The sequence below is a fragment of the Equus quagga genome, chromosome 5 (genome assembly GCF_021613505.1).
Source record: "Equus quagga isolate Etosha38 chromosome 5, UCLA_HA_Equagga_1.0, whole genome shotgun sequence".
In the NCBI taxonomy this organism is placed as follows: domain Eukaryota; kingdom Metazoa; phylum Chordata; class Mammalia; order Perissodactyla; family Equidae; genus Equus; species Equus quagga.
The window spans coordinates 123,249,499-123,274,716 of record NC_060271.1 but is presented as its reverse complement, the minus strand read 5'-3'; the positions used below and the strand labels follow the sequence as shown (position 1 = coordinate 123,274,716).

At 35.9% G+C, this 25,218-nt stretch overlaps 1 protein-coding gene across 4 annotated transcripts in view; it reads right to left on the bottom strand.

The window, feature by feature from the left end:
* The window catches only part of WDR35 (WD repeat domain 35), a 56,478-nt gene that overhangs the window by 4,035 nt on the left and 27,225 nt on the right, over positions 1-25,218 (bottom strand). For 3 of the 4 annotated variants that reach the window (XM_046663112.1, XM_046663114.1, XM_046663116.1), the window contains 13 exons: positions 22,871-22,940; positions 21,753-21,806; positions 19,740-19,849; positions 19,043-19,253; positions 14,072-14,152; positions 9,047-9,183; positions 8,529-8,732; positions 7,527-7,673; positions 6,737-6,869; positions 4,717-4,827; positions 3,630-3,794; positions 2,609-2,749; positions 1,797-1,953 (listed from right to left, as the gene is read on the bottom strand). In XM_046663112.1, coding sequence (XP_046519068.1) covers positions 1,797-1,953; positions 2,609-2,749; positions 3,630-3,794; positions 4,717-4,827; positions 6,737-6,869; positions 7,527-7,673; positions 8,529-8,732; positions 9,047-9,183; positions 14,072-14,152; positions 19,043-19,253; positions 19,740-19,849; positions 21,753-21,806; positions 22,871-22,940 — 1,721 coding nt within the window. The remainder of the gene's footprint in view (positions 1-1,796; positions 1,954-2,608; positions 2,750-3,629; positions 3,795-4,716; positions 4,828-6,736; positions 6,870-7,526; positions 7,674-8,528; positions 8,733-9,046; positions 9,184-14,071; positions 14,153-19,042; positions 19,254-19,739; positions 19,850-21,752; positions 21,807-22,870; positions 22,941-25,218) is intronic. The other variant, XM_046663113.1, reaches the window with a different exon arrangement.

Sequence of the window (25,218 nt, the reverse complement as noted above, 5' to 3'; positions counted from 1 at the left end):
GGGGAGAAAAAGGAAAAAATAAAAAAAATCTTTAAAAAAAAAAAGAAGAGTAATGAAGGAAGTGAAAGTCAAAATATTAAAATGTAAAAGTAAGATAAGTAAGAGGGCAGTACTGACACAGAAACTCGTGACTAGAAAATAACAGTCTAAGAAGAGATTAAGAATATGTGTAAATTTAGTTTCATGGAGGTAGAATTTCCAATCTGTGGGGAAAGAATAAGGTTTTAATAAATGTATTTAGGGTAACTAAGAAGTTATAATAAAACATAATATTTAATAACCTTCCAGTGAAGAACTTCCTGAGCAGGACCCCTAAGTGAAATATATAAAGTAAAAGACGGATTTATAGGACTGTATAAAACCACTATTAATATCATCATCGTGGCTACCACTTCTTGAGGGCTCACAATGTCAGGCGCTGTAATAAGTGAATTTTCTTTTCATGAATTTCTCACTTAATCCTTAAAACAACCCTGTGAAGGAGATACTATCATCCCCACTTTTCACAAAAAGAAACTGAAGCTTAGAGAGGATAAATAATTATAACTTATAAATTCTAAGGAAAATCAATACATTGGCTGAGGGTATAATCTCTAAAGAACTCTTACAAAAATAATGAAAAAAGAAAAACCATCGCTATAGAATGCCAGAAACACTCAAATAAAAGAATTTCTCTAAAAGATTTCTCTTAAAGATCATGCCATTATGATATAGATTGAGGATATATTAGGGTGTGATGTATGTTGGTGATGACACGAGCAACTGATTGGTGATTTCACAGTGGCCCAACCAATGTGACACGGGAAGGCCAGGATGGAGGGTGACAGCGCCTGCACTGCTGTTATGCCCATCTGAAAGCACTATAATGGTTTAGTCTTTCATATGCTTTGGTTTAAAACATAATTCTCATAATTATGCTCTTTTGGAGTTAATATATCTGAACTCTAGAATATCATTAATCCAGAAATGAAGATGCTGATACTGCATGTAAATAAGCTTCTATAAATTATAGTATATAAATACAATGGCATATTATGTAGCAATAAAAATGATGACACAGATCTATGTTTACCAACTTGGAAAGATAACTGCAAAGATAACTGTCGAGGGTAAAAAGCAAGCTCCTGAACAACGTATATCGTATGATGCTACATTAAGTCAAACTGTATACAATTTTATACACGTGGATAAAGTCTAAAAAGAAGTTCACCCAAATGTTAGCAATGATTACCTCCAAGTTTTTAAGATATATTTTCCAAATTATTAGATTATTTTACTTTTTTCTTTGTATTTTTTTCTGTTTTGGTTAAAATTGTTACATAAGTATCATTTTTATAAAAAAAGTTACATGCTATAGAAATCTATCTACTGATATGGAAATATTTTGCAACATATTATGTTTTTTAAAAAGTACACAAAAGTATGACCTGCCATATTCCCAATACTGTAAAAAAAACAAATTATTTATATACACACACTCAAAAGGATATGGACTGGGCTATTAAGTGTTTGACTTTGAATGGATAGAATAGTGAACGCTGTAAATGTTCTTTTTGCTTATTTCAAATTCCTGGTTTTTCTGTGAACCATATGTATTGCTTTCTATGTATTAAAAAATAAGAACTTCAAAAAGGGGAATGCACAAAACAAATTATAGATAGCAAATCTCAAACATATAAAAATAAATCCATAGAAAAAAGTGTTCTTGAAATTAATTTAAGAGCATATAGAGGGAGCTGGCCCTTCATTTCCGCCTGTAATTTTGAGTCAATTCTCCGCGTTAGGGAACAGCCCACCTGTCTTCAGCGCAGTGTCCACGTAGCCCTCGTAGAGCTGCCTCTGGGCCAGGATGAAGAAGTGGTAAGCCTCAGCCCCTCTCCAAGCATTGTCTGTGAAGCGACTTGCTGTGGACAGAACTTCCTCTTCCAGCAAACCAGCCAAAGCGGAAGTGGCCTACAAGGAAAGCAGACCCACACTTTCTGTCAGCGCGACTCTAACAATGGTCCTTCCAGTGAAGAGAGCTCCTGAAACTGTTATACAGTGAAATATCCAGATTAGCAGATTTTATCATCACAAGACTGTCACTACAGACTTAATTACTCCAATATAATTCATATTTTGTTAAACTGCCATGATCACACTTTTTTCTTCAGCTTTATTGAGGTATAACTGACAAATAAAATTATAAGATATTTAAAGCATACATCGTGGCAATTTGATAGACATGCATTGTGAAAGGATTCTCCCTGTGGTATGATCAAATTTTAAAATGAATTGATTAAACTTTAAGTTAGTAAGAGAATAATTCATTTATACATCAAATAATACACATATTCTAGGAAAGTTTTTAAAACTCACTGATTAGAAAGAATTTACTAAGAAGGAAATAATTAAAACAAAGACAACAGATTAGTCTTGCAGAAAGTATAATTTTCACTATTTCCAAGTAGAGATTTCTAAATTTGAGCACTAATTCCAAAACAGTCATTCCTCTTCCTCATATCATTTAAGAAAATAAATGCAAACAAGCAAATTAAATGACCTGTCCATAAAGAGAAGCTTGATAGGCTTTTTTCTTAAATACTTCAGATGATTTAATGTCGTTTACCTCTGAACCCTTCCCTTTAACTTTCCCTCGCTGGGCATTCTTCATCTGTTCGTGGTATTGCTCTATTAGTAACGCTGACAGGACATACAGCTTCTTCACACGTAAAGGTTTAGTTCTTTTCTTTGCCTCTTCATCTGCAATCTGTAAACATTTAAAGATTTGGGGGAAGATATTTATTAGTCTACATTTGTATAAATATAATCATTTCTGAAATTTGAGTCTCTAAAAAAAAGGAGTAAAGTCAGGATGGAATACAAAAACCACCTATTTATGATAAATATTTTAAAACCCATTTCTTTTCCTTAGTATTGATAGGTACGTAGTTTTTTCCTTAGTATTTAGCTCTTGGAGTTAGAACTCTTAACAATCATAGAAAATAACAGATACAGTTAAATAACCAAGTCAGAATAAAGAAAACTTTCACAGAATGGGCAGTATTTTCCATAACAAAGAGATTTTAAAAATAATGTTCCAAGTACACAACAATAAGAGTGCTTTAACATGGTACATCCTTCAGAAAGTTTAATGTATTTAGATGATTCTGAGGGAAATTTTTCCTTTTTCATTAAATTAAATGGGAAAAGAATAGAATAGAATGTAAAATTGGAATACATTAATACTATACTGGTCATTTTTCCTCCAAATGCATATTATGAGAAGTGTAATGTCTTTAAAACATACATTTAAAGAACTCAAAATTCTACTATCAACAAGATTTAATTCCCAGGTAAGAGAATTTGTATTTTATGGTCCCTGAAAATTCTATAATTCTTTGTTAACTTCAGTGTTAAGCATATATACAACTGTTTAGCTATCAATAAGATGCTACTATTAATAAATAGCCCTGTTTGTAAAAGGTAAGAATACTAAGACAATGCATAGTTATAGTAGTAATAAAACCAGAGGGGTTTTGCTATAATAAATATTTGTTTCCAAAGAAAATGGAAAATGTATTCTTTAGTATATAAGAAAACACTAGTAACTAGAACAAACTAAATACTCACCAAGATTATTACATTACCTTAAACATCAGTTTAGCAGCATCATAAAAGTAATTGGCTTTCCGGTAGAGTTCTATGGCATCAAGAGTTTTATTCTTTTCCAATAAATGAGATGCATACCTCGCTAAAAGGGATCCAATTTCTTTCATACTATGATTTTTAGCCAATTCAACAGCTTTGTTCCACTGGGGAAAAAATAATACCATTCAGTTACCCAGGCATTTACAGTCACATGTCATAAAATTCACAAAATAAAACTTACAATAATAGATAACACTTTACAATAATAGATAACACTGTGCCAAAATTAAAAACCGATATGTTTTTAAAAATCACTTAAATTAAAATCAGAGCAATTATAAGTTTTCTAAGTTAAATATGTGTCTAAATGATTAAATGATCTAAGACTTTGATTTGCTTAAGAAGTACATCTGAAAAGGAAAGCTTCAAAGTTTATAATCACATTCATCTTATAATTCTAATTTTGTACAAACTATGAATGAGAAAAAGATATATTTGTTTATAGTAATACAAAATACATAATTTCAGTTAATAAAATGTCCTATCAGATTTAACATTTAAAAGTTATTTTTATAAAGCAAATGGAGCTTTACAAAATACTTTAAGAAAACATTTAAAAGAATACAATGATTGTCAACAATTTCAACAACAATTCTATACTTTTAGTTAAATCTCAGCTCTTAAAAATATCAAATATTCGTTTTCTATAAAGGGAAAGGAAAATAGATTTGCCAAAATAAATAGTGATAAAACTAACTCAATTCCTTCCTCTTGCAATGACCATTAACTGGTCCTTCTTTGGAAACAAAACCCAACCCTAATAAAATGCAGAAAATTATGAAATTACTTCCACACAAAAACTTGCCAGACTAAAGGCACAGGTTTCTTCATGTTCCCATATGGAGTTAGTGGGTCACCCTTAATGGTAGCACTTCAAGAGGTAAGTGCAAACTCCATTTTCTTGTCCTCAACTAAGTAAAAGAATATCTGGCTCCTTTCACAAACTTCGTCTCAAGCCGTCCAACCCTTATATTGGCAACAATCTTTAAAGGCTGACCATGGTGACTCTAATTTCCAGTTCCTTACTTGGTTGAGATGCACACAGGTATCTACTGCTGCCTTTGGCTGATTACATTTCAAAAATGCAGTCACTGCTTGTTCACACATTCCAACTCTCACAAACATTTGTGCTATTTCCTGTAAGTACAAAACAATACTATCAGATTTCACAGACCAAGGAAATCACTTATATTTTAATTTACAAAACTCCATAGGGACATATGGATATTAAATTTACTGGTGGTTACTGTGATTGTCCTTTTCAATGGACATAGGGGCAGAGGCTACAAACCAGAAAGGATGCTGAGGTATCACCATCTATAAAACTAGGGCTTCACCGGCTCACACCACGCATCTGATTTTTAACCTGGTCCTGAAGATACTGCCCTCTTTTCTTCTTTCAGTTCAGTTGCTAGTTTATAGAAATAGCAAGCTCCAAAACAAACCCCCCACTAGTGGGTGGAAAAACCTTTAAGGCAATTGACAGAATATTCAATCATCAATTAGAGGCTTAAGGAAACCTCGCATTCACAGAGCTCAAATACTTCTATAAAGAAATGCCCCAGACAAGCTGGCCATTCATTAGTTCAGGAAGCTAGACACAAAACAGAGCCGCCTTGGAGGGTGGCAGCAGGGAGAGGGAGCCACACAAAAACCAGTCATACTTGTTTGGCTGTATTCTCCATTTTCAGAAAATCAATTTTTTTTCTTTCTGGATATCGAATTGGGCAGAGTTTTTCTCCCCACCCCGACTTCTAAAAGATTTTGGGAAACTAGCATAAAAGTACATTTTGTATCTTGTTATCCTTTTAGACAGCAATGCTTTTATTTTTCTGATTATAAAGTAATACATTATTATGGGAAAAAAATTGGAAAATATGAAAAAGTAAAGCTACTCATAATCTTACTGCCCATAAGAAACCTCTCTCAATATTCTGGTGTAATTTCCTAACATCTTTGTCCTATGAATATATATGTACGTGTGATACACTGTCCCCACACCCAGGGTTATAAGTAGTTTCATAATTACTAGTATATAAGTAATTTAATTTCCTTCCTACTCAAGAAAACACACAGGACTGAGAACACGGTGCATGAACATGCCATTGTTACGGGGATAACTGCTGTAATTCATGACAGAGAAAACGGAATTATCAGAATTCTATACTTAATAGACAAAATTTTTGTGGCAGAACTCACCACTGATATATGTCCAGACCCTGCAGTTGACAGCTGCTGACTCTATAGGTATTGGACAGCTCAGTGATTTACACTTCAGATAAATAAAATACAAACTCATACATTATTCGACAATTAATTTAAAAAGGCTTTAAAAGAACATTCAAAAGGAACTACAGAGAACTCTGCTTTTCATTTCTTTCTTAACATTAAATACTTTACTGGTAATATAACCTAATAAAAGTCAAGCTATCTCTTAAAACTTTTTTTATAGTAAATTTCAAATGTACACATACACACACTACTCCCCAGACCCACCCTGGATTATTCTGAAGCAAATCTCTGACAACATATCATTTCATCTGTAAATATCTCATGGGTTCAGTTAACTTTTTTTTTCCTGAGGAAGATTGTCCCTGAGCTAAAATCTGTGCCAATCTTCCTCTATTTTATATATGGGATGCCACCACAGCATGGCTTGATGAGTGGTGGATAGTCCACACCTGGGAACCCCGGCCCCACGAACCCCGGCCCGCCCACGCAGAGCATGTGAACTTCACCACTACGTCACCGGCCTGGCCCTCTGCTAACCTTTAAAAGCGATTTTATAAAACTGATGAGACTGCACAAGACTGTGATCATGTTAAAGTAGTCGGAACAGGACTGATTCTTCCTTCCATTTTCAAGCACTCTGTAATACTGATAGATTGTTTTAATAATTAAAAGCATCATTCCATGTCTAAGGAACTGTAAGATTATAGAGTAATTTTTAACTTTCTTTGTTGCAGAGGACATTTCCTGATCATAACATTAAAATACCTTATAAAGTAACCTAACAACTCCAAAAACTAAAATGTGCAATACCTACTGGAAGCAACTTGTGGTGTTCTGGAAGTGAATTGGCAAGATTCTCCAACCCCTCATAATCTTCTAACATGTAGTAACATTCCGCTAAGCGCTCCTGGTTCCGGCCTTGTACATAATATTGTACAGCATTCAACCTATGGAGAGAAAGAATGAAAACTTTCAAACACTAATGTGAATCTCCTGATAAATGAGCGCTTTCACCAAAAATGTTCCTTCATCAGAATTACCAGTACTAGTATACTCTCGTCATCATCTTCAGTTACAGAATGTCTTTGAAGCATTTAAATTGAAAAAAAAAAATCTAAAGAATGTGTAGCATATTTTAGTTGCAACATTCTTTGACTATTCTTAAGAAATAGTTTTAATCTGACCTACAGTCGTTCTTCCAAACACTGACATAAGTATATTGATCAAAATGAAAACTTAAGAATAAAACCAATGATTTCTGAAAATAATCTATAACAACAAAATAAGCAAATACAAAATACTTTTTTTACATTCTTCAGAAATAAATCATCTAATGTCTTAGAATTGCACAGTGTGGTCTCAAACAGTAGAAAGCTGCCCAGAGTGAAGTGCAAGTTTTGTGCATTTGGAAACTCCACGGTTTTACAACACTCATCTAACCACTTGAGGGATCTCTTGCTCTCCAGTGTGAATCTAGAGCTATTTGAATTTTAGGATCGAGGAGGACGGTCCTCATTTCTCTAGCATTATTTCACAGGGAAGTACTCAGGCAGCAACATTTTAAGCTGGAGGAATGGATGAGGTGGTCCAGATAGGTAACCTACCACTTTTGTCGATCAGCGAAGTAGTCTCCAATGGCATTGTGAGCTTGTTCAAGGAGACTGTCATCCGCATCACCAGATCCAGTTTTCAGGAGTTGGAGTACTCTAAACCAATCTCCCAATTTCAGCCGGAGGCCAATAGCAAGATCTCTACAAATAATAGCATCCATTCATTCATTTGTTCATCCATTCATTCATCTAACAAATATTTATCAAGCACCTACTATGTGCTAGGTTCAATTCTAGGGTACCGAGAATACTCAGCAGTGAAAAGACAGACACGGTAACTCTCCAAACATTTTAGAAACTTAGCCTGAGCAGGGAAGAGGCAATGGGGAGAACCTGGAATAGGGAAAAGGAACAGTTTCCTGCCTTTTATTTTCCTGGACTTGCAATTCACTTAGTAAAATAATGATTTAAATAATAACTATTTCATCAATTTGTTAGACATGATCAGGTTTATTTCAAAACCAAACCTATAAACACAGGTTTGATTTTATTTTTCTTTTCAGGGTTTAAGTTGTACCAGGGATCTCCTGGAATTACAAATAATATTAATGAAAATGAGACATAATGTTTAGAGCTGAAATGAAGTTCATGCATTATTTTATGCAAATAAAAATGAAATGTAAAGAATAAAACTCAACCCCTAAATACCTTTGATTTTTTTCATGCTCCTTGAGAACTCAACATTAAATAACAGCCTAAACCAAAAAAGAGAACCCAAATAATGAGCTGTGTAATAAATAAGAGCCCCCATTCTCTGTAGTCATATGATTTTTTCCTACCAAATGAAAAAAAATCTCTCATGGCCAGCCATGGAGAAGAAAGCTGCCCCCAAGTGACAAAACATAAATTAACGGGAATCATGCAGAATATCTAGGTTGCAATCCAAACTGAAAGTATTTTCTAAAAGAAATGTATTTCGTCCATTTTACATTCCTCACTTGTAACCAAATCACAAGCTCTAGAGGTGCTCCAGACGACTGCACCCTCTTTTCTCACCTTCTGTCCATATCAAGATACATTCTCTCAGCCTCTTCGAATCTGCCAAAGTAAGCAGCCACTTCAGCCTGCTTCATGGACTCACTCTGTAGATTGCCCAGGCGCTTCACAAACTTAATGCCTTGGTAATCTTTGCAGCGCACAAATGCTTGCTCCGCAGTGTGCAAATCTAGCTTCTGAAGAGCTGCTTCAGCCAGTAGGCGCCTTTATTAAAAACAGAAACGGAAAAGCCTATTGCAAATGGCTTGAACAAGGCTTGAATCAAAATTCAATTATTATACCCATTGTTTCTAGTGAAACATGGTGGGAAGTGATTATTTTCACACATTTAAGCATTTTTCATATAATAGTATGCTTACGTTGAGTACTTCCAAATCTAAAATGAATTTCTATATTTTAAAAAGAAGTGCATGACCAGAGGTCTAATCCCATCAGGAGGCCAGTACGAGAGCAGGACCGACAGAGCCGAGATGTTACAAGCATACACCTGACGTTTTGAGAGGATTTTTTTTAAATACCAGAGTCGGGGATGTGGATTGTCCTCTATGAATTGAGATGCATCTTCAATTCCAACCTTCTCAATCAATGCTCGACTATCTCGCAGGGACCGAATCTCAAAGTTAATTATATAATCCTTATTTGGATGTTCTGGATTCTAAAAGTAAAGATGGAAAGAAAGAAATTCTAATAGTTGCCTTTAGAGTATGTGTTTATTTTTTTTACAGTGAAACAAAACAAAAACTACTGCATCATATCGTAAGCAAAAGTGGGAAGAAGAGAAATTCCCATGTGCGGGTCTCTTGAGTTATCAGCAAACACCCACAAGTGAAGTCCCTCCTGAGGCTCTCGGGCTGCCTATGGGAAAGGGGACAGTGGTGGCAGAGGTCCTCTACAGGAATGTGGCCTTGTTTCCCTCAGCTCAAATGGCCTGTTCCCCAGGCGCTACTCCCTTCCGGCCTCCACTGGAGCAGAAAACTCATGGGCAGGGCCTCTATCCACTCACTCCTTAATCTCCTCTTTCCCTGCCAGGGCCAATGAAACTGTTGCTCCATATGCTGTTGGGCAGCAGACAAACTGGTAAAAGAAAAGAAAAAGGGCTAGTTGTCATCACTGCTTCCCTTTTGTAATTTAGCAGGCTGGCAAAAAAAAACCCAAAAATTGGAGGCCAGTCTTGCAGGAAAGAGCTAGCCAATGACCAAAGAAAGGAAAGAAGCAGTTATAATGAACTCACGGATATCCTACATATTGGAAAAATGAAGCATACAAGAAAACTAGAGCCCCAATGTGTAAGAGGGCAATGGCTCCCAGAGAACAAAGTTCTCCAAAAGGGTGAACTGAGCTGCATGCATCTTCTCCTCACCTTGCAACTAAACCACTGTTTCTACAAACTGAAAAGTTCTTAGGCTACTCCTGGGTACAAAGGAGGCAGTAATATGGAAAGAGCGTGAGGTCTGGATTCAAACAGATCTAAGCTGAAATCCTAATTCCATGGCTTGCTGCCTATGTGACAACTCTTTCTAGAACCTGCCCACCCAAGCAGCCAGGGACATCTTCCGAAAATGTAAACCCAATCATGTCACTTTCCTGCTTCACTCTGCACTAATTCCAGGATGCAGTCCAAACTCCACAGCCAGGCATACAAGGCCCCTTGTAACCTGAGGCCCTCCCTCATTTCTGCCGGTGCTACTAATTACACACACCAGCTTCGAAGCCAGCCAGTCAAATCACGCCTTTGCCTACTGCTAACTGGGTGTCCCTGGCAATTTAGCTTATCTCTCCGGGCTTCAGATTCTCCATCTGAAAAAATGGAGGTAATAATCCAGCTTACTTCCTAGAGTTGTGAGGACTAAACATGATAACACATATCAAACATTTAGCACAAGGCGTAGCTGTGCGATTCAGTTATTCGCAGTCTCAGAAGCGACCCAATGCTCTCTTGCTTCCGACCTTGGAAGAAATACACCCAGAACCACAGCACCCCCAACCCTTTTCTGGTTGCTGAATTTCTCGTCTATCTCCCCAACAACTCCGCTTCAGGCCAGGAACTGTGTTTTATGGGCTCTCAATAAACATTTGCTGAGTCAATGAACACATGAACTTTGGATAAATCATTTCACCCACTAAGAGGCTTCTTATCTAAGTGAAGTCCGTGTACTATCTACCAGGCACAGTTGTAAGAACAAACGAACAATAATACATAACGACAAATGACACATTGATGCCTCTCATGAAGGTGACTTAGTAAATGTTAATTCCCTTCCTTTTCCTTTTGCATTCCTTCTTCTCTAGTCCTCCAGGAAATGTCTCAAGTTCTTTCTTTTTTTCCCCTTTCTATTGAAATATAGTTGGCATATAACATTGTATTAGTTTTAGCGTACGACACTCGTTATTTCCTAAAACTGTATGCTGAAGGGAATCTACAGTTCAGCTAAATACTTCCTGGGTCAATAAGGTCCCAGAGGGAAGCAAGGTACAACAATATTCTTTTCTTAACAGTTTTGCACGTAGTAAGTCAGATAACAAAACTGTCAAGGAGAACTTGGTTTCCCTTACAGTTTAACAACCTCTGCCAGTAAATTGGGCTACAGTACTGTAGATATTCTTTAGCCCAGTATTACATATCCATAAAATGTGCCCGGGGTACCAAGAATATCAAAGTACACCTAACCAATTTAAATATATATATTTTAAAACACTTTATAAAAGTCAATACAATCATCAAAGCAACAACACCACAGGCATTCTCAAGCATTCCGAAACTTAAGGTAATCAGCATCTATGAGCCTTTTTCGAAAGAAACTATGATGATGAAATCCAGCCAACTAAAAGATTAATCAAAATTAAGACCTCATATACAGAGAAAAGTGGAAAGACTGGCAACAGCTTTCATTTAAACATAAGATATTCAACTAGAAACTGGGGTTACAAAACAAAATATAAATATTCTAAATCTTGACAATGTAGAAATAATAATATGGCCAAAAAGAGGAGAGAAAGAGGGAGAAAATGTAAGAATGTCACCTTTTAGAGTGGAGAATCAATACTGTTAAAAATTAAAATGTAGTTTTAAAGTGATAACCTCTTAGTTTTTCATAAGTTTTTTCTTAACCCAGAAAAATGATATTGTTTGCGGTGAAAAAAAAAGCTATCTAAAGTCCTATAATTCCTTTAAATTCACTTTCAGGTTATTAAATTAAAATTAAATTTAATACTAAAAACATAGGTTGTACGGGCCAGCCTGGTGGCACAGTACTTAAGTTCACATGATCTGCTTCTGTAGCCCAGGGTTCGCAGGTTCAGGTCCTGGGCACGGACCTACACACCACTCATTGGGCTGTGCTGTGGTGGTATCCCATATACAAAGTAGAGGAAGATTGGCACTGATGTTGGCCCAGGGACAATCTTGCTCAGGCAAGGCGAGGAAGACTGACAACAGATGTTAGCTCAGGGTCAATCTTCCTCACCAAAAAAAAAAGGAGGAGGAAAAACAAAGCAGACTGTCCAATGATGCCATTTTTATAAAATTACTTCTGTTCATTTATCTAATCTATCAAATCTATCTTTCCACATACAGCTTACAGCTGTATGAAACGATGTTCTCATGTTTATCCAATGTTAATGATTAAAATATCTGAGTTGTGGGATTTGGGGTGGTATGGGTTTTTTTACTTTATTTTCAGCACTTTTCTGTACTGCTTGAATTCTATATAATAACAATGTATCACTTTTTTAAAAGCAATAAAGTCACTATTCATTCTTTAAAAATCAACTTGACAAACACCTTCTGAGAACCAGCTACGTGTATCAGACCCTTGTAGATGCTGGGGCTTCAAGACACTCACTCTCTATCAATCAATAATACATAAAAATAGACAAGGTATTGCAGCTACTTTATTTTGACTCTACCCACCTATGGCTTTGTTTTTTTAAAAAGATATTGACAAAAGCACATCTTCTAAAGGTATTCCCAAACCATAAATCTTTTAGGAAAGAGGAGGGCAAAAGGATTTATCTTGATTCATATGAGAGGAAAAGGGGAAGAGACTATTCTCTGATGTTACTATATTCAAATCAAAAAGGACAATAACTGCCGATGAAACAAGTTTAATTCTTTTACAAGTTTAATTCTTATACCTTAAACAAGGACTAGATCTTTTCCTTTACTCTTTGCAGAAGTGCTAGCCACACAGAGAGGAGCCAAGTGGTCAAATTTGGGGATTATATAACCCTAGATTGCAGCAAAGCCTCAGACTTCACTGCTGATGTTCCACTGCTGACAGCTGTTAAGCCTGCCCCTCCCCTCTGCCTCACCTCTGGGCAAGCTGACAAGAAAGCCCAGGTGCTGCATCCTTTGGCATCAGCAGGAATTTCAAACTACACCAGCCCCTACCCGTGGAAACCCTCACCCCAGCCCACCCTCTAACTACCAAAAAAACCCAAAGCCACCCTCCTTTCCCTTATCTCTCAAACCATTTCTGGATCAGCTTGAGATGCCTGCCCTTTCTCCCCCAAAAGCCTCATCGTGTAAGAAACAAACCTTTGTACACCCTTTCGATGTGTCTGTAGGGTCATCACTCTTGACATCCAAACCAAATTTTGGGTGTGGGCCCATCCTGCTACTGCAGGGTGGTCATGACATAGGAAAGAACTGGTTCATAATAAAAAGGCTGCAATTTACATATCAGACCATGCTACAAACTGCAACTAATGTCTAGAAATTTAAAATCCCAATTCCTCCCCTAAAAAACATAGTACATGGAAAAGCAAATGCTTTAGATAAAATGAAAGTAAAATTGCTCTCAATGTATTCTTAGAGAAAAAAATTCCCAAAGAATGATCAATGAAGGCCAATGTAGGGGTTCAAAAAGATATCTGAAATCAGAAATGGATTATTTTTTTTCTTTCTTTCTTTTTTTTTCCTGAGGAAGACTAGCCCTGAGCTAACATCTGTGCCAGTCTTCCTCTACTTTCTATGTGGATCCACACCCAGGATCCAAACCCGTGAACCCAGGCCACCAAAGTGAAATGCTTCCAACTTAACCACTAAGCCACAGGGCCGGCCCCAGAAATGTATTACTTTATAAAATCTAAAACAAAAACAATGAAAGGAAAGTGGACCTCGAAACAAAAAGTTACTCAAATATCCTAGAAACAGAAAAAGACTAAATTATCAACTATTTCTTCACTATGTCTTTGTTATTAATCTAAAAACAATGACAACAACAACCAGCTACCGTACTTCGAGCTCTTGGCCGTAGCCCTGTGCTAAGTGCCTTTCACACATTATCTTATAAAATAACAACCCTATCTGACAGGTACTATTATTACCCACGTTTTATAGAGGTAAAAACTGAGGCTCGTAAACAGGAAAGGAAAATGAAGGTCACAAAGGTGAAGGAACCTGTCTAAAGGCTGCACAAGTAAGTGACAGACCAGGGCTGGACCCAGGTTCACCTGACTCCTGGCTGGGACGCTATCCTGTCGGTGCAAAACTGAATCCCGGTCAAGCCAGAAGAGAAATAGAATTGTTTTTTAAGAATTACCTTTAATATCTCATCCAAAAGAACAGATTTAATTTCTAAATCCTCAAAGTTACAAATATATCCAGACGTCTGAATGGGTTCCTTTAAGGACAAAAACAAATGTTATATTTAATTGTACAAAATTTTCCTTCCTTTAATATATCATGATTTTAAATTTTATTATAAAAATTTTCAAACCAACCAAATAGTAGAGAGAATGTCATTAACACTCATATATCCATCATCTAAATAATTATTAACATTTTGCTATTTATCCTTCAGTCAACTTTTTTGGCTGAAGTATTTTAAAGTAAATAAAGTGAATTTATGGACATCATGATATTTCGCCCCTAAATATCTCAGTACATATCTCTAAAAGATAAGGAGTTCTCTTTCATGGCCACATTACTATTACCATACTTTACCTAATCAAAAATAATTCCCTAATAGCATCTAATATCAGTCCAAATTTTCCCAATTAATCCCAAAATGCCTTATACAGCTGGATAATTCTTATTCATGTCATTCGACATTAAATTTAATTCTTAATAAAAGTGACAAACACTGTATTTGTATCTAAGTACATATGTCAAAGAAGTCCTGTACCACACCGAGAACTCCGTCCTCTGTAACATTAGCCAAAGGGTGTGCCTGACAGATTTCCTACATAAGAAGATTTAACTTGCCAATATGTACATACATGAGTCTGTTATATGTCTGTCTCTTATCCTAGTGTTATACAGGCTTGTAGAAATAAAGTATAGTAGATGCATATTATAATGTAAAGTAGCTACCCTAAATCCTTAGTAGAAAAGACAGGTATACATATTATATAAACAAAAAGAAAGAAACTCCCAGTAAACTTATTACCTCCAAGAATACTGTAAAAAGAATAGGATAATGTTGTGGTAATGGAAATAATACTAGGATGCAATTTTTAAAAATGTGTGTATATGTGTATCATAATGAAACAGACATTACCAAAATCCAAATGAAATAACATATCAAATTGGAAGATACCAAAAAGATGAAAATAGTAGGTAAAAATTGAATCATATTTAGAGTTTATTATGTCTAAGTTTAAGAAGGAGGCTCATGTACGCACATTATATGTGTTTATTTGCATTTAAAAATATACACTTTCTTTTAAAAAGTAGAAACTGTTGATTAAAATAGTCAAATTATATGAGGAAATTTTATAAAATCCCTTTTTTCCTCAACAAAAAAAGGTTATATTACATAAAGATAAATAATATGTTTTTATGAGCAACGAACACACAGAAAGAATCAGAACAAAATTTAATTCAAAAAGAAAGCATAGATAATAAAATATTTCTTATAAATTACAGAGGCCTTTCATATACTTTGATTACTTTGATACTACACATGAACAAAGTATACCTGTATAAAAATGTTTATCAGAAAATTTTCTTTTTTTGGCTAGATAACGCAACAAAGCAAGATAGTCAAAAAATAAAAATCATAAAAGATGATCTGTAGATAAAACATAATACCAAAAACAAAGAGAAAAGAAGAAAAAGAAAGGTGGAGAGAGAGAGCAAAACTGAGAGTTTCCAAAATAATCTATGATTATTGGCATATAAATAAATATACAAATATTTATGTAATTCAGATTTTCAAAATTCAACTTCTTCTTCAATGATCTCAACTAAATTTCTTTATTTTCCAAAATTCACTAGATATCAATCCACATTTCAATTGAATCTGAAGTTTTAGACTAGTGGTCTACAAGCAGGGTGCACTCACCTAAGCAGTATGCAAGATATGTATTTTTATTTAAAAAGTTCTTAAATCTTTACTAATCATACTACCCTAAGAAACACTGGTCCTCTAGTACACAAGTCAGAAGGTCCCAGTACCCACACAACATATCAGGTATCCTGTGCCCCTAACTTAGCCAATCAATCTTAGCATATTGTGACATACTGAAGTTGGTACTACAAAATTAAGTGGATTTAGAGATTATCTTATCTAATTTTACCTAACCTTCACAAATTGGATGAGAGGTTTAAAAAGCGTCCTGCAAAGAATTTGCAAATTAAATGAAATATTGGTAACGCAAGCCCAAGCAAATAAGAAAAGGCAGAATCATCACCTCTCCTACCCCTAGCACAAATTCTTGGGTCAGCCACAGAACAAAGTGAAAACAGTGCCATTCTAACCAGGTCTGACAAAAAGCCAGTTAAAAAATAAAAATTTCAAGTAGACTATTTGAACCATGGAACTTGTATTCACTGTTAACAATTCCTCTCTCTAAAGTGCGTGCTCTGCTTGAGACACCAGATAATGGCAGCATGAACCATAACAATGAGCATGACATTTTAAAAGAAAATTTATTTATTCCTGTTAAAATTCATCTTTTTCTCATTTCTTTAAAATTTCTATTTTAGGGACATAATTCATAATGGACTTACATTAATATGATAGGTCATGTATATAATATCTAAATAAGTAAGTATGCATGTATGAAGGTATATATTCAAAAGTTTGGAAATCCTCTGTTTGGAAAAGAAGCAAATATACAAAAATGAGAGGCTGATTGATGAAAATATTAGCTATGAAAGGAATATGAAATAGTAGTACCAATGAGAGGGAAGATGCAAGAAAAGGAATAGAAGAGCTGAATCAGTACCTTGAGAGGGTCACTGGAGATGAAAATGATCAAGCAAGGAATATCAACATTAAACACTCATTTCCAAATTCTCACAGAAAATGTGCTTTATCAGTGAATTAGAACTTTGCACACAAATGGCACCCTTTTCTCACATACGATCTGCAGAAAAGTTTACAACTTAAAGGTATGAATTTAAAATTCACAATAACACTCAAGTGGATAAAAATACATTCAGTATTAACTGTCAAACAACAGCTTATCTCCTGAATAATAATACAGAACACTATGTCTTGAAGGAGCTCCAGTAAGTTCTGTTTTGCAGAGGATGTCCTTAGAGGATCAGTCAATAAGCAGTTAGAGGAATGGATAGCAGAGTAACTAACCAAGCAGGGACCACAGCCAGCAGTGTCCTCATGAATAAAAAGGTCAGCACAACGGGGTTTATAAAGAAACCCAATCAGTGGTAAGGCTGTAAGAAATTCATCTAGCTCTAAATCTAATAGAAATTGAAGTACTTGCCAAGCCAGAAAACAAACTCAAATAAAAAAAGAAGGCTGTTCTGTTAAAACTACTTAAGGAACCCTTTCCACAGGAAAGATTTCCCTTGGTACTAGACGGGCCATGTGTACAACCCACATGTGAGCAGGAGGCATAACAAGCACCCTCACTTCTCCAACCACATGATTTCTGACTTTGCGCACGTGCAGCCAAAGGATGGAAAAAGGACCCTAACATTCCAAAAGTATTATACTGCCATCCTCAAGGTTACCCTGCGGTTACCTGTCAAATTTCCACCCTTGTTTTGTGGCAAGGGTCGAACTTCCCTTGGACCCTTGAAAGAAGCCTGTGCTTACAGGTCATATGCAGCAGCCCTGAATGAATGCCTTTCCTTTGAACATTCATTACTCGGGGTCTAAGAATTACAAAGACCCTTAAGACGCCTAAAGGCTTTAACAAAGCCTTTGAGAGCAGTTTACATCAGGTCATTGACCAACCCAAAGATCTTGAGTAGGGCTCAAATGGGGCAATGTGAAAATAATTTAGCATATTAAAGGGGCAAATAGTTTACCACTAAATAAATTACTACAGAAAATCTTTGGCAGCTCAAGGGCCCAAGCATGCAATTTCTTCCCAAGAAGGAAACTACAGATTCAAACAAAAATCAATTAATGACATAAAGCATTTATCAACTTCTCTCTTATTATATACACTAGTGGAGTATAGCAGGAGTTCAGAAAATTCCAAAGTCAAAATCCATTAATAATTCAAAAATGGTTTAAAAGATTTATCTTCTTAATGAGGTTTTGATTAGGCTACCACTCAAATTATTTTGAATTTCCTAAACACAGCAATTAACAGTTGATCCAGAGCAGACTAAGTGACAGGAAAATTCAGGTTCTTAAAATTAGCTGATGTGATGGGGCTGTCCCCGTGGCTGAGTGGTTAAGTTCGTGCACTCTGCTGCAGGCGGCCCAGTGTTTCGTTAGTTCGAATCCTGGGCGCGGACATGGCACTGCTCATCAGACCACGCTGAGGCAGCGTCCCACATGCCACAACTAGAAGAACCCACAACGAAGAATACACAACTATGTACCGGGGGGCTTTGGGGAGAAAAAGGAAAAAATAAAATCTTTAAAAAAAAAAAAAATTAGCTGATGTGAGCCACAAGTAGAAAATCAAAATATAACTTTAAAATTCATGAGAAAGGGACTTCCTGATACTCCAGAGAAAGTAGATTAATCACAGTCCAGACTTGCACACTCATAAGAATATCAAAGTGAGCGCCTCTCCCGTAATCAGGACACTATTCGGGTTTCTGCCTAAATCTGTGCTCCCCAAATTGCAATTCTTTGATCCCAAATAAACGCGTTGCTCTTAAACTCGTCCCTGTTTTTGTAGGTTGACAAGTGCATGTAAATATAAGACAAGGTAGGCACAGAATCAGGTGAACAGACAGGCAGAAGAGAAGGAAAGGACAAGGCAATTTCAAAACCACATTTTTTTGGTTACATTGTTTTACACAATTCTGGTAAATAAGACCACTCATTTTCATTTCTTTTTAACTTTGACAATGGGAAAAAATAAAAGGCCATACAGTTAGTGACCACGGTTCCATTTTTTAAAAAGAACAGATAAACACTTAGGAATTGCCTTTCAGAGAAAGCAGAGAATATTTAAAGGATGAATATTTTTCCCACTTAAAACTAAATATTTTTAAATTCCACAGAAATGTTTCTGTTTATTTTCAGAAATTCATGCAGCCAACATCAACAAACCTCTTGAAGAAACAAAGGCAAAATACCCAGGTTTTGATATTTGGCTCATTAGTTATGTACTGTTAATGATCTTGTTTTTACCTCAGGATCCAAGTTTCTGAAAACATACATTCTTGTCTTCTCCATCATTGCAAACAAATCAGGATTATCTTTGGCCCACTTCATATCCCAAACATCTTTTCGCTCCAATTTTAACAACTCGCCAATGACTTGCTGTCCTGTGCTGTCTGTTACTCGGGCATCCAAGTCAAAGAAAGTGAGGACCCCTGAGATGTCTATGATAGCAAGACGACTACCAAGAATGACATTGGAGAGGGGAGAAATTGTAAAATTACTACCAGTGATCATGAATATAAGTACCTATAACCATTTTCTTCAAAATCAGTTCATCAGAACCAGGGAATAAGGTAGAAATGGCTTTAAATAAATAAATGGCTTTAAAAACTTTTCATAAACTTGATGGATAACACGGACTACTCTTCATTTTGCGACCTCGTGAGGAAAAAGTATCCAAAAGAATTAAAGCAACTGGTATGCAAATAACTGAAAACATTACACTAGAATTACTCTATTTGGCCCAATTAGAGAAAGACATTTACACTAAATTCAGTATGGTAAATACAAATATTTAAATACAAATATAGTACAGTAAAACCACACTGAACTGTAAGACAAACGTAGAACAAACACACGTTTTTGTATTTATTACACAAATCCAAAAACCCCAATTGATAACTTCAAAATCTAACATCTACATAAGGAGAGTTTCTAGACTTACCTAGAGTTGCAATTCAAGGATAACTGGTAGGCTCGACAGTTAAGGGAATATTTTTGAATCAAACCAACATTAGGAAGACTATATCTCTGAATGGTGCCAGATTCACGACCCTATGGAAATTACTTTTGATTACTAAAACATATTTACCATAATAATACTAAATTATAACTACAGGTCTCTCTATATGTTCATACATTTGTTTCAAAACCAAAGTGGTGGTGTCATGGCAAATTCCCAATTCTGATATTGAATCATGTTACTGAGTACATATTTATCTCCTAATTTAACTAAAAGCCTTTTTAAAGCAGCTGGAGGTGATCTAATTTTTTTCATGTAACATTCAAGAGAGAATTCAGAAACCTAGCTCTTTAATAATACACAAATTCTTACATCACAAGGAAGAAATATCTAGGGTTATTTACGGCTGTTGTCTAGGTTAATACTCAGAATACATTAAAAGCTAAAATATAATATAAAGCACTTATTGAATTAAATTTCATATATATGAAAAACCAATATAAGATCACCACACAAAACAGTCGTTACTGAAAGTCTATGTCTATGTTTTTAGCCTATAGCCGTCTATCTGATACTAGTTGTGGCAAAGGGAGATGACCAGAAAGCAGTGACACAATAAATATTAATGTGTTTAAAAATAAAACAGAATCTAAGTTTCTATGCAACGCTGCGCCAGCCTCAAGGCTGACAGATCAAGAGTTAGTACAACAGATAGGAGAGAGCTGTGGTGCAAAGTCTTCTGTGCCTTAGGCCACAGACACGGGCAACGTGAGGAAGTGGAAGGCTGCACTCAGCCACGCTTCCCCTCTCTAACCTTCAATCAGAGCAGCCCTGCTTTTGCAGCATGAGTCTCAAGATGGGCCTACCAGAAAGGATGGGGGGAGGGGAAGGGGGGAGATATTTTTTAATGTATAAAAGGGAGGTATGGGCTTTAAAAGATTTAATATTCGGGTGTGAAATACGATTTTGTTTTTAAAAAAAGGGGGTCTTGTGGCTTAAAAAAAATGAAAAATAATGGTTCTAAAAACTGTTTACATTTCAACAGTGGAAAGCAGTTTTAAATGCAGAAGATATCTTCTCCATTAAAACTTTTGGCTGATACTAAAACAATTTGAGTGTATTTCTTATAGGTAGACTCTGTCATTTAGAAATTATCTCAATTTTTGTGATTGATCTGAGTTTCATGTGTTTTTTTCCTGCAAATAACAGAAACACAACTAACACAACAAAAAATCCTAGCAAAGACTCTAAAAAGAAAACAAGAACCTCCATAGACCTAAGAAAAACTGCTTAAAACATACACCAAATTCACTCAGTGAGGAGAAATGAATACTATGTTCTTAAGGTTTCTTTCCCCCATAAAATTAACTAATGGGTAAAGAATGTAACTAGGACTGGAAATATATGCTATTAAGGCTCTGTTTACATAATTCAAATTCAACAACTCCACTAGCATTACTCTATTAAAGTAAACATTTATCCCTAATATTAATATTTTCAAATGTCAGAGCTCAAGAAAAGACACTATAACATTGATTTCATTTTAAAAGATCAGCAAAAATTTGCCAAGGGCTTCTTTATTTTACTGGGCAGCAAACACACCACCTCTTCATTCTAAGTCTTACGAAAGCAGATGAGCCAAAGCACTTTCTCCAATACAAAATAGCAGGCCAATAGGAAAACAGAGGGGGAAACTTTCTAAGATCTACTCCCACCATCCGATCTGCTCCACATCTGCCAACCCTTGAAAGGGCTCATTCAATCCCGTGTCAAACTCCTCAGTTGGTCCCCAATCTACTGCTTTCATAAACAGCTGTTTTCGCAAATGCTTAACAATTTGTGAGGCAATCTTTAAACTTTCTTATTTCTTATGTTGGGCTTAGGAAAACCTGAGGTGCCCACAGATGATATTAAAATCCAAAACATATTGCTTTACTCTATTTTTATAATTTATACAATTATTATTCATAAATAAGCTTTTCCTTTACAACTTACCACAATCAATGTCTTATCAGATGCCGTTATGGCACAAATTGGATCCCTTGTGCCCTAAAATAAATCAGTTGTTATTCTTTAACAAATATTTATTGAATGACTAATCTGGTATAAGGTAGTCTGCAATTCACTAAGAACACTTCAATATCGTTATTAGCATAACAAACATTTCCTTACTGAGCATCTACTATATGCCAGACACTGAGCTAAGCACCAGAGATACTTGGATGAAATTACTTTCAAGGATTACTCAGAAGTCTACTGGGGTTAGACAGAAACTGAACCCCTAAATACAGTACAGTAGGATAACAGTAGAGGTACACACAGGAGTTACGAGAGCACAGAGGAAGGAGCATCTAACTTATACCAAAATGGGCAAGGAGGCATAAACCCGAGCTTAGTCATAAAAGATGAACAGATGGCAGAAGATGGACAGATTGGCAGCACATGCCAAAAGGAGGAAGGGGAGATGGCACTGCAACAATCCAGATGGATCTCAAGAGCATTATGCTTAGTGAAAAAAAGCCCATCGCAAAAGGTTACATACTGTATTATTCCATTCATAAAACATTCTCAAAGTGACAAAACTATAGAAATGGAAACAAACTAGTGGTTGCCAGCAGACAGGGATGCGGGTGGAGAGTGGGTGCAAAAATGAAGAAGTAGCAAGAGGCAAGTTCCTTTATGGTGACAAAATTACATAAAACTACACACACGCACTCATGCACACACACGTGTAAAAACTAGTGAAAACTGAATGAGGAATAAGGTCGAAGTCTAGTTAACAGTATCATACCAATGTCAATTTCCTGATTTTGATATTATACTACAGTTACATAAGATGTCACCATTGAAGGAAGCTGAGTAGAGATTCTATGTGCTATTTTTGCAACTTCCTTTGAGCCTATAATTATTTCAAAATAAAATGTTTTTAAAAATCAAAAGAAAAAAACCCAGCAGATCTAGAGGAAGATTTTCAGAATAGAAAAAAAAATTTTAATTAATAGAATAACATGCTATTCACTGGAAACAAATTCTTTTCTAGGTCACAAAATAAAATTACAGTGTTTCCAAATCTATAGATATTAACATATGCTAGCAAAAATAAAATCACCTACTTGAATGGCTTTACTATAATCAAGCACCCCATCCACTGATCCAGAAGGAGTATCATCAACATGAAAAATTCTGAAAAGAAAGATCAGAATTTCAAAGAAAGAATAAGTAAGGTTTACACTATTTCATAATCTCTAGAACAATTAAAGGCTTGGATGAGACCAATGAATAATTAATTTACTTAATATAAATATCCTGATTATTTTAAAGAGTTCTTGACACGGCTCAGTCTTATAAAGGTAGAAACTACCAGGTATTTACCAGTTATGCAAGTAATATGCTCCTGAAGGCTGTGCCAAAAATATATTTGAACACTCAATCATATATTTCCAATGAATTTCATTAAGTCCCAAGAGATATTTTACCTTACTCTCCAAAGTCATCAGTCAGGAGTAACTTCCTCTTTTTTCTTTTTTAAAGATTGGTACCTGAGCTAACATCTGTTGCCAATCTTCTTTTTCTTCTTCTTCTTCTTTTTCTCCCCAAAGCCCCCCAGTGCATATTCTAGTTGTAGGTCCTTCTGGTTGTGCTATGTGGGACGCCACCTCAGCACAGCTTGATAGGTGGTCCTAGGTCCGCGCCCAGGATCCAAACCAGCAAAACCCCAGGCCACTGAAGCGTAGTGTGCAAACTTAACCACTCAGCCACAGGGCCGGCCCCGGGAGTAACTTCTAATACAGTAAGGTTCTTTGCTGTTTCTCCATAATTTCCCTTTTATCAATGTAAAACATAAAGGTAAAACCTAAATGTATTTGGGAAGCTCTAATTAATAGAATTTTTGTTCTGAAGTAAAGGATCCCTCCCTACGAGTACTGTGCTATGATGATGTACCACTTTTGGACTTCTGCCGTCTCTGATACCCTTACCATGATGCTTATTCACATCACAGTATCACTGCTAGTTTACTCTTTTCTCCCACTAGGTCATGAGTTTCCTGGAGGCAAAGACTGTATCTCCAGTGCCTAGCACAGTGCCACACATTGACAGGTGTCTATAATATTTGCTGAAAAAAATATAAAATGAACGGAGGCAAATAGGGAAGATACACCACAGATCAGCAATGAGGCCCTTGGCTAGATACTGAACTTCTCTGAGCCACAATTTGTCTATCTGTGAAATAAGAACAACAATACCCTTTCACAGGGTTTTTGAGAAGCATAAACAAAATGATGTTTGTAAAACACGTAAGCACAGAGACTGATAGATAAAAGTTGAAGAAATTGTAGCTGCAATATGGTCACAGAAAAATCACGCCATTTTCTATCTTTATAATACCATGAAATTTTGTCATTAAGTTGAAATCATAAATGTGCTTTCATCAATGTAATAAGGAGATTGAATGTTAAATAAATTCACTAGGAATGTATTAAATGAAGAAAGGTGCACCAATTTAGAGGTACGGCATTTCTGTATTTTAATACATTTCTATTAAGTGTATCCAATTACTAGTTCTACTTAGTTACCACAAAATACAAGTCAAAGGTTAGAATAGGAGGCCTCTCAAGTGATTATCTGACCCACCTCCTTCTCTTAAAACAAGTAGGATACTACAAGAAAGGCGAGTAAAGTGCTTCAGAGTCAGATGAACCTGGCCTTATGTCCCATCTCTACTTATCAGCAGCTGACCTCTGACAAATAATTTAAGCTTGTGTGCCTCAGTTTCCTCTCTGTGAAACATAAGAAGCATTCAATCAATGTTGGCTGTGACCACCATTATCCACCATATTTTACAGATGAGGAAACCCAAGTCCAGAGAGACCCTGCCTTAAGTCATTAAAACTAGTAAGTATATTCCGGGTAGAAATATAAGGAAATGCTGACTTCTTTATTTAAACAAAAGCCAGAATGTCTTTAGCTGGCTCATGGAGGACACTCACTCTATGGAAAGGCTAGACTTTCCTGTCCCAGCTTTGCCCTAAGAGCCACCTTCCCCCTGCAGACCGCAGGCCTCTTGCTTATTGGCACTACCAGTGCCACATGCTGTTCTCACAGAGGCCAAAGACTCTTTCCATTTCGTCCTACAGAGCTACTGAGAGGACAAGATGGAGTACTTTTCAATGGTTTTATTTTTTCTGCTTGCACAGGAATTCACATATCCAAAATACTTTTACTGGAGACATATCTCCTATCTTAGTAGATGAGTGAGTCTGAAAGGGAAGGGTGGATTGCACTAGGATCTCAAGCATGCACGAGGGAAGATGATTTGAAAAGGAACCTGGGATTTCTGACACGATTCCCACTGCCCACCTCCACCAACACAGGCCTATGCCCTCATTAAGAATCATTAGATTAAAACACTGAGCAAAATCCTTAAAGGCTCAGGATAACAACAAAAGGACAACAAACATAG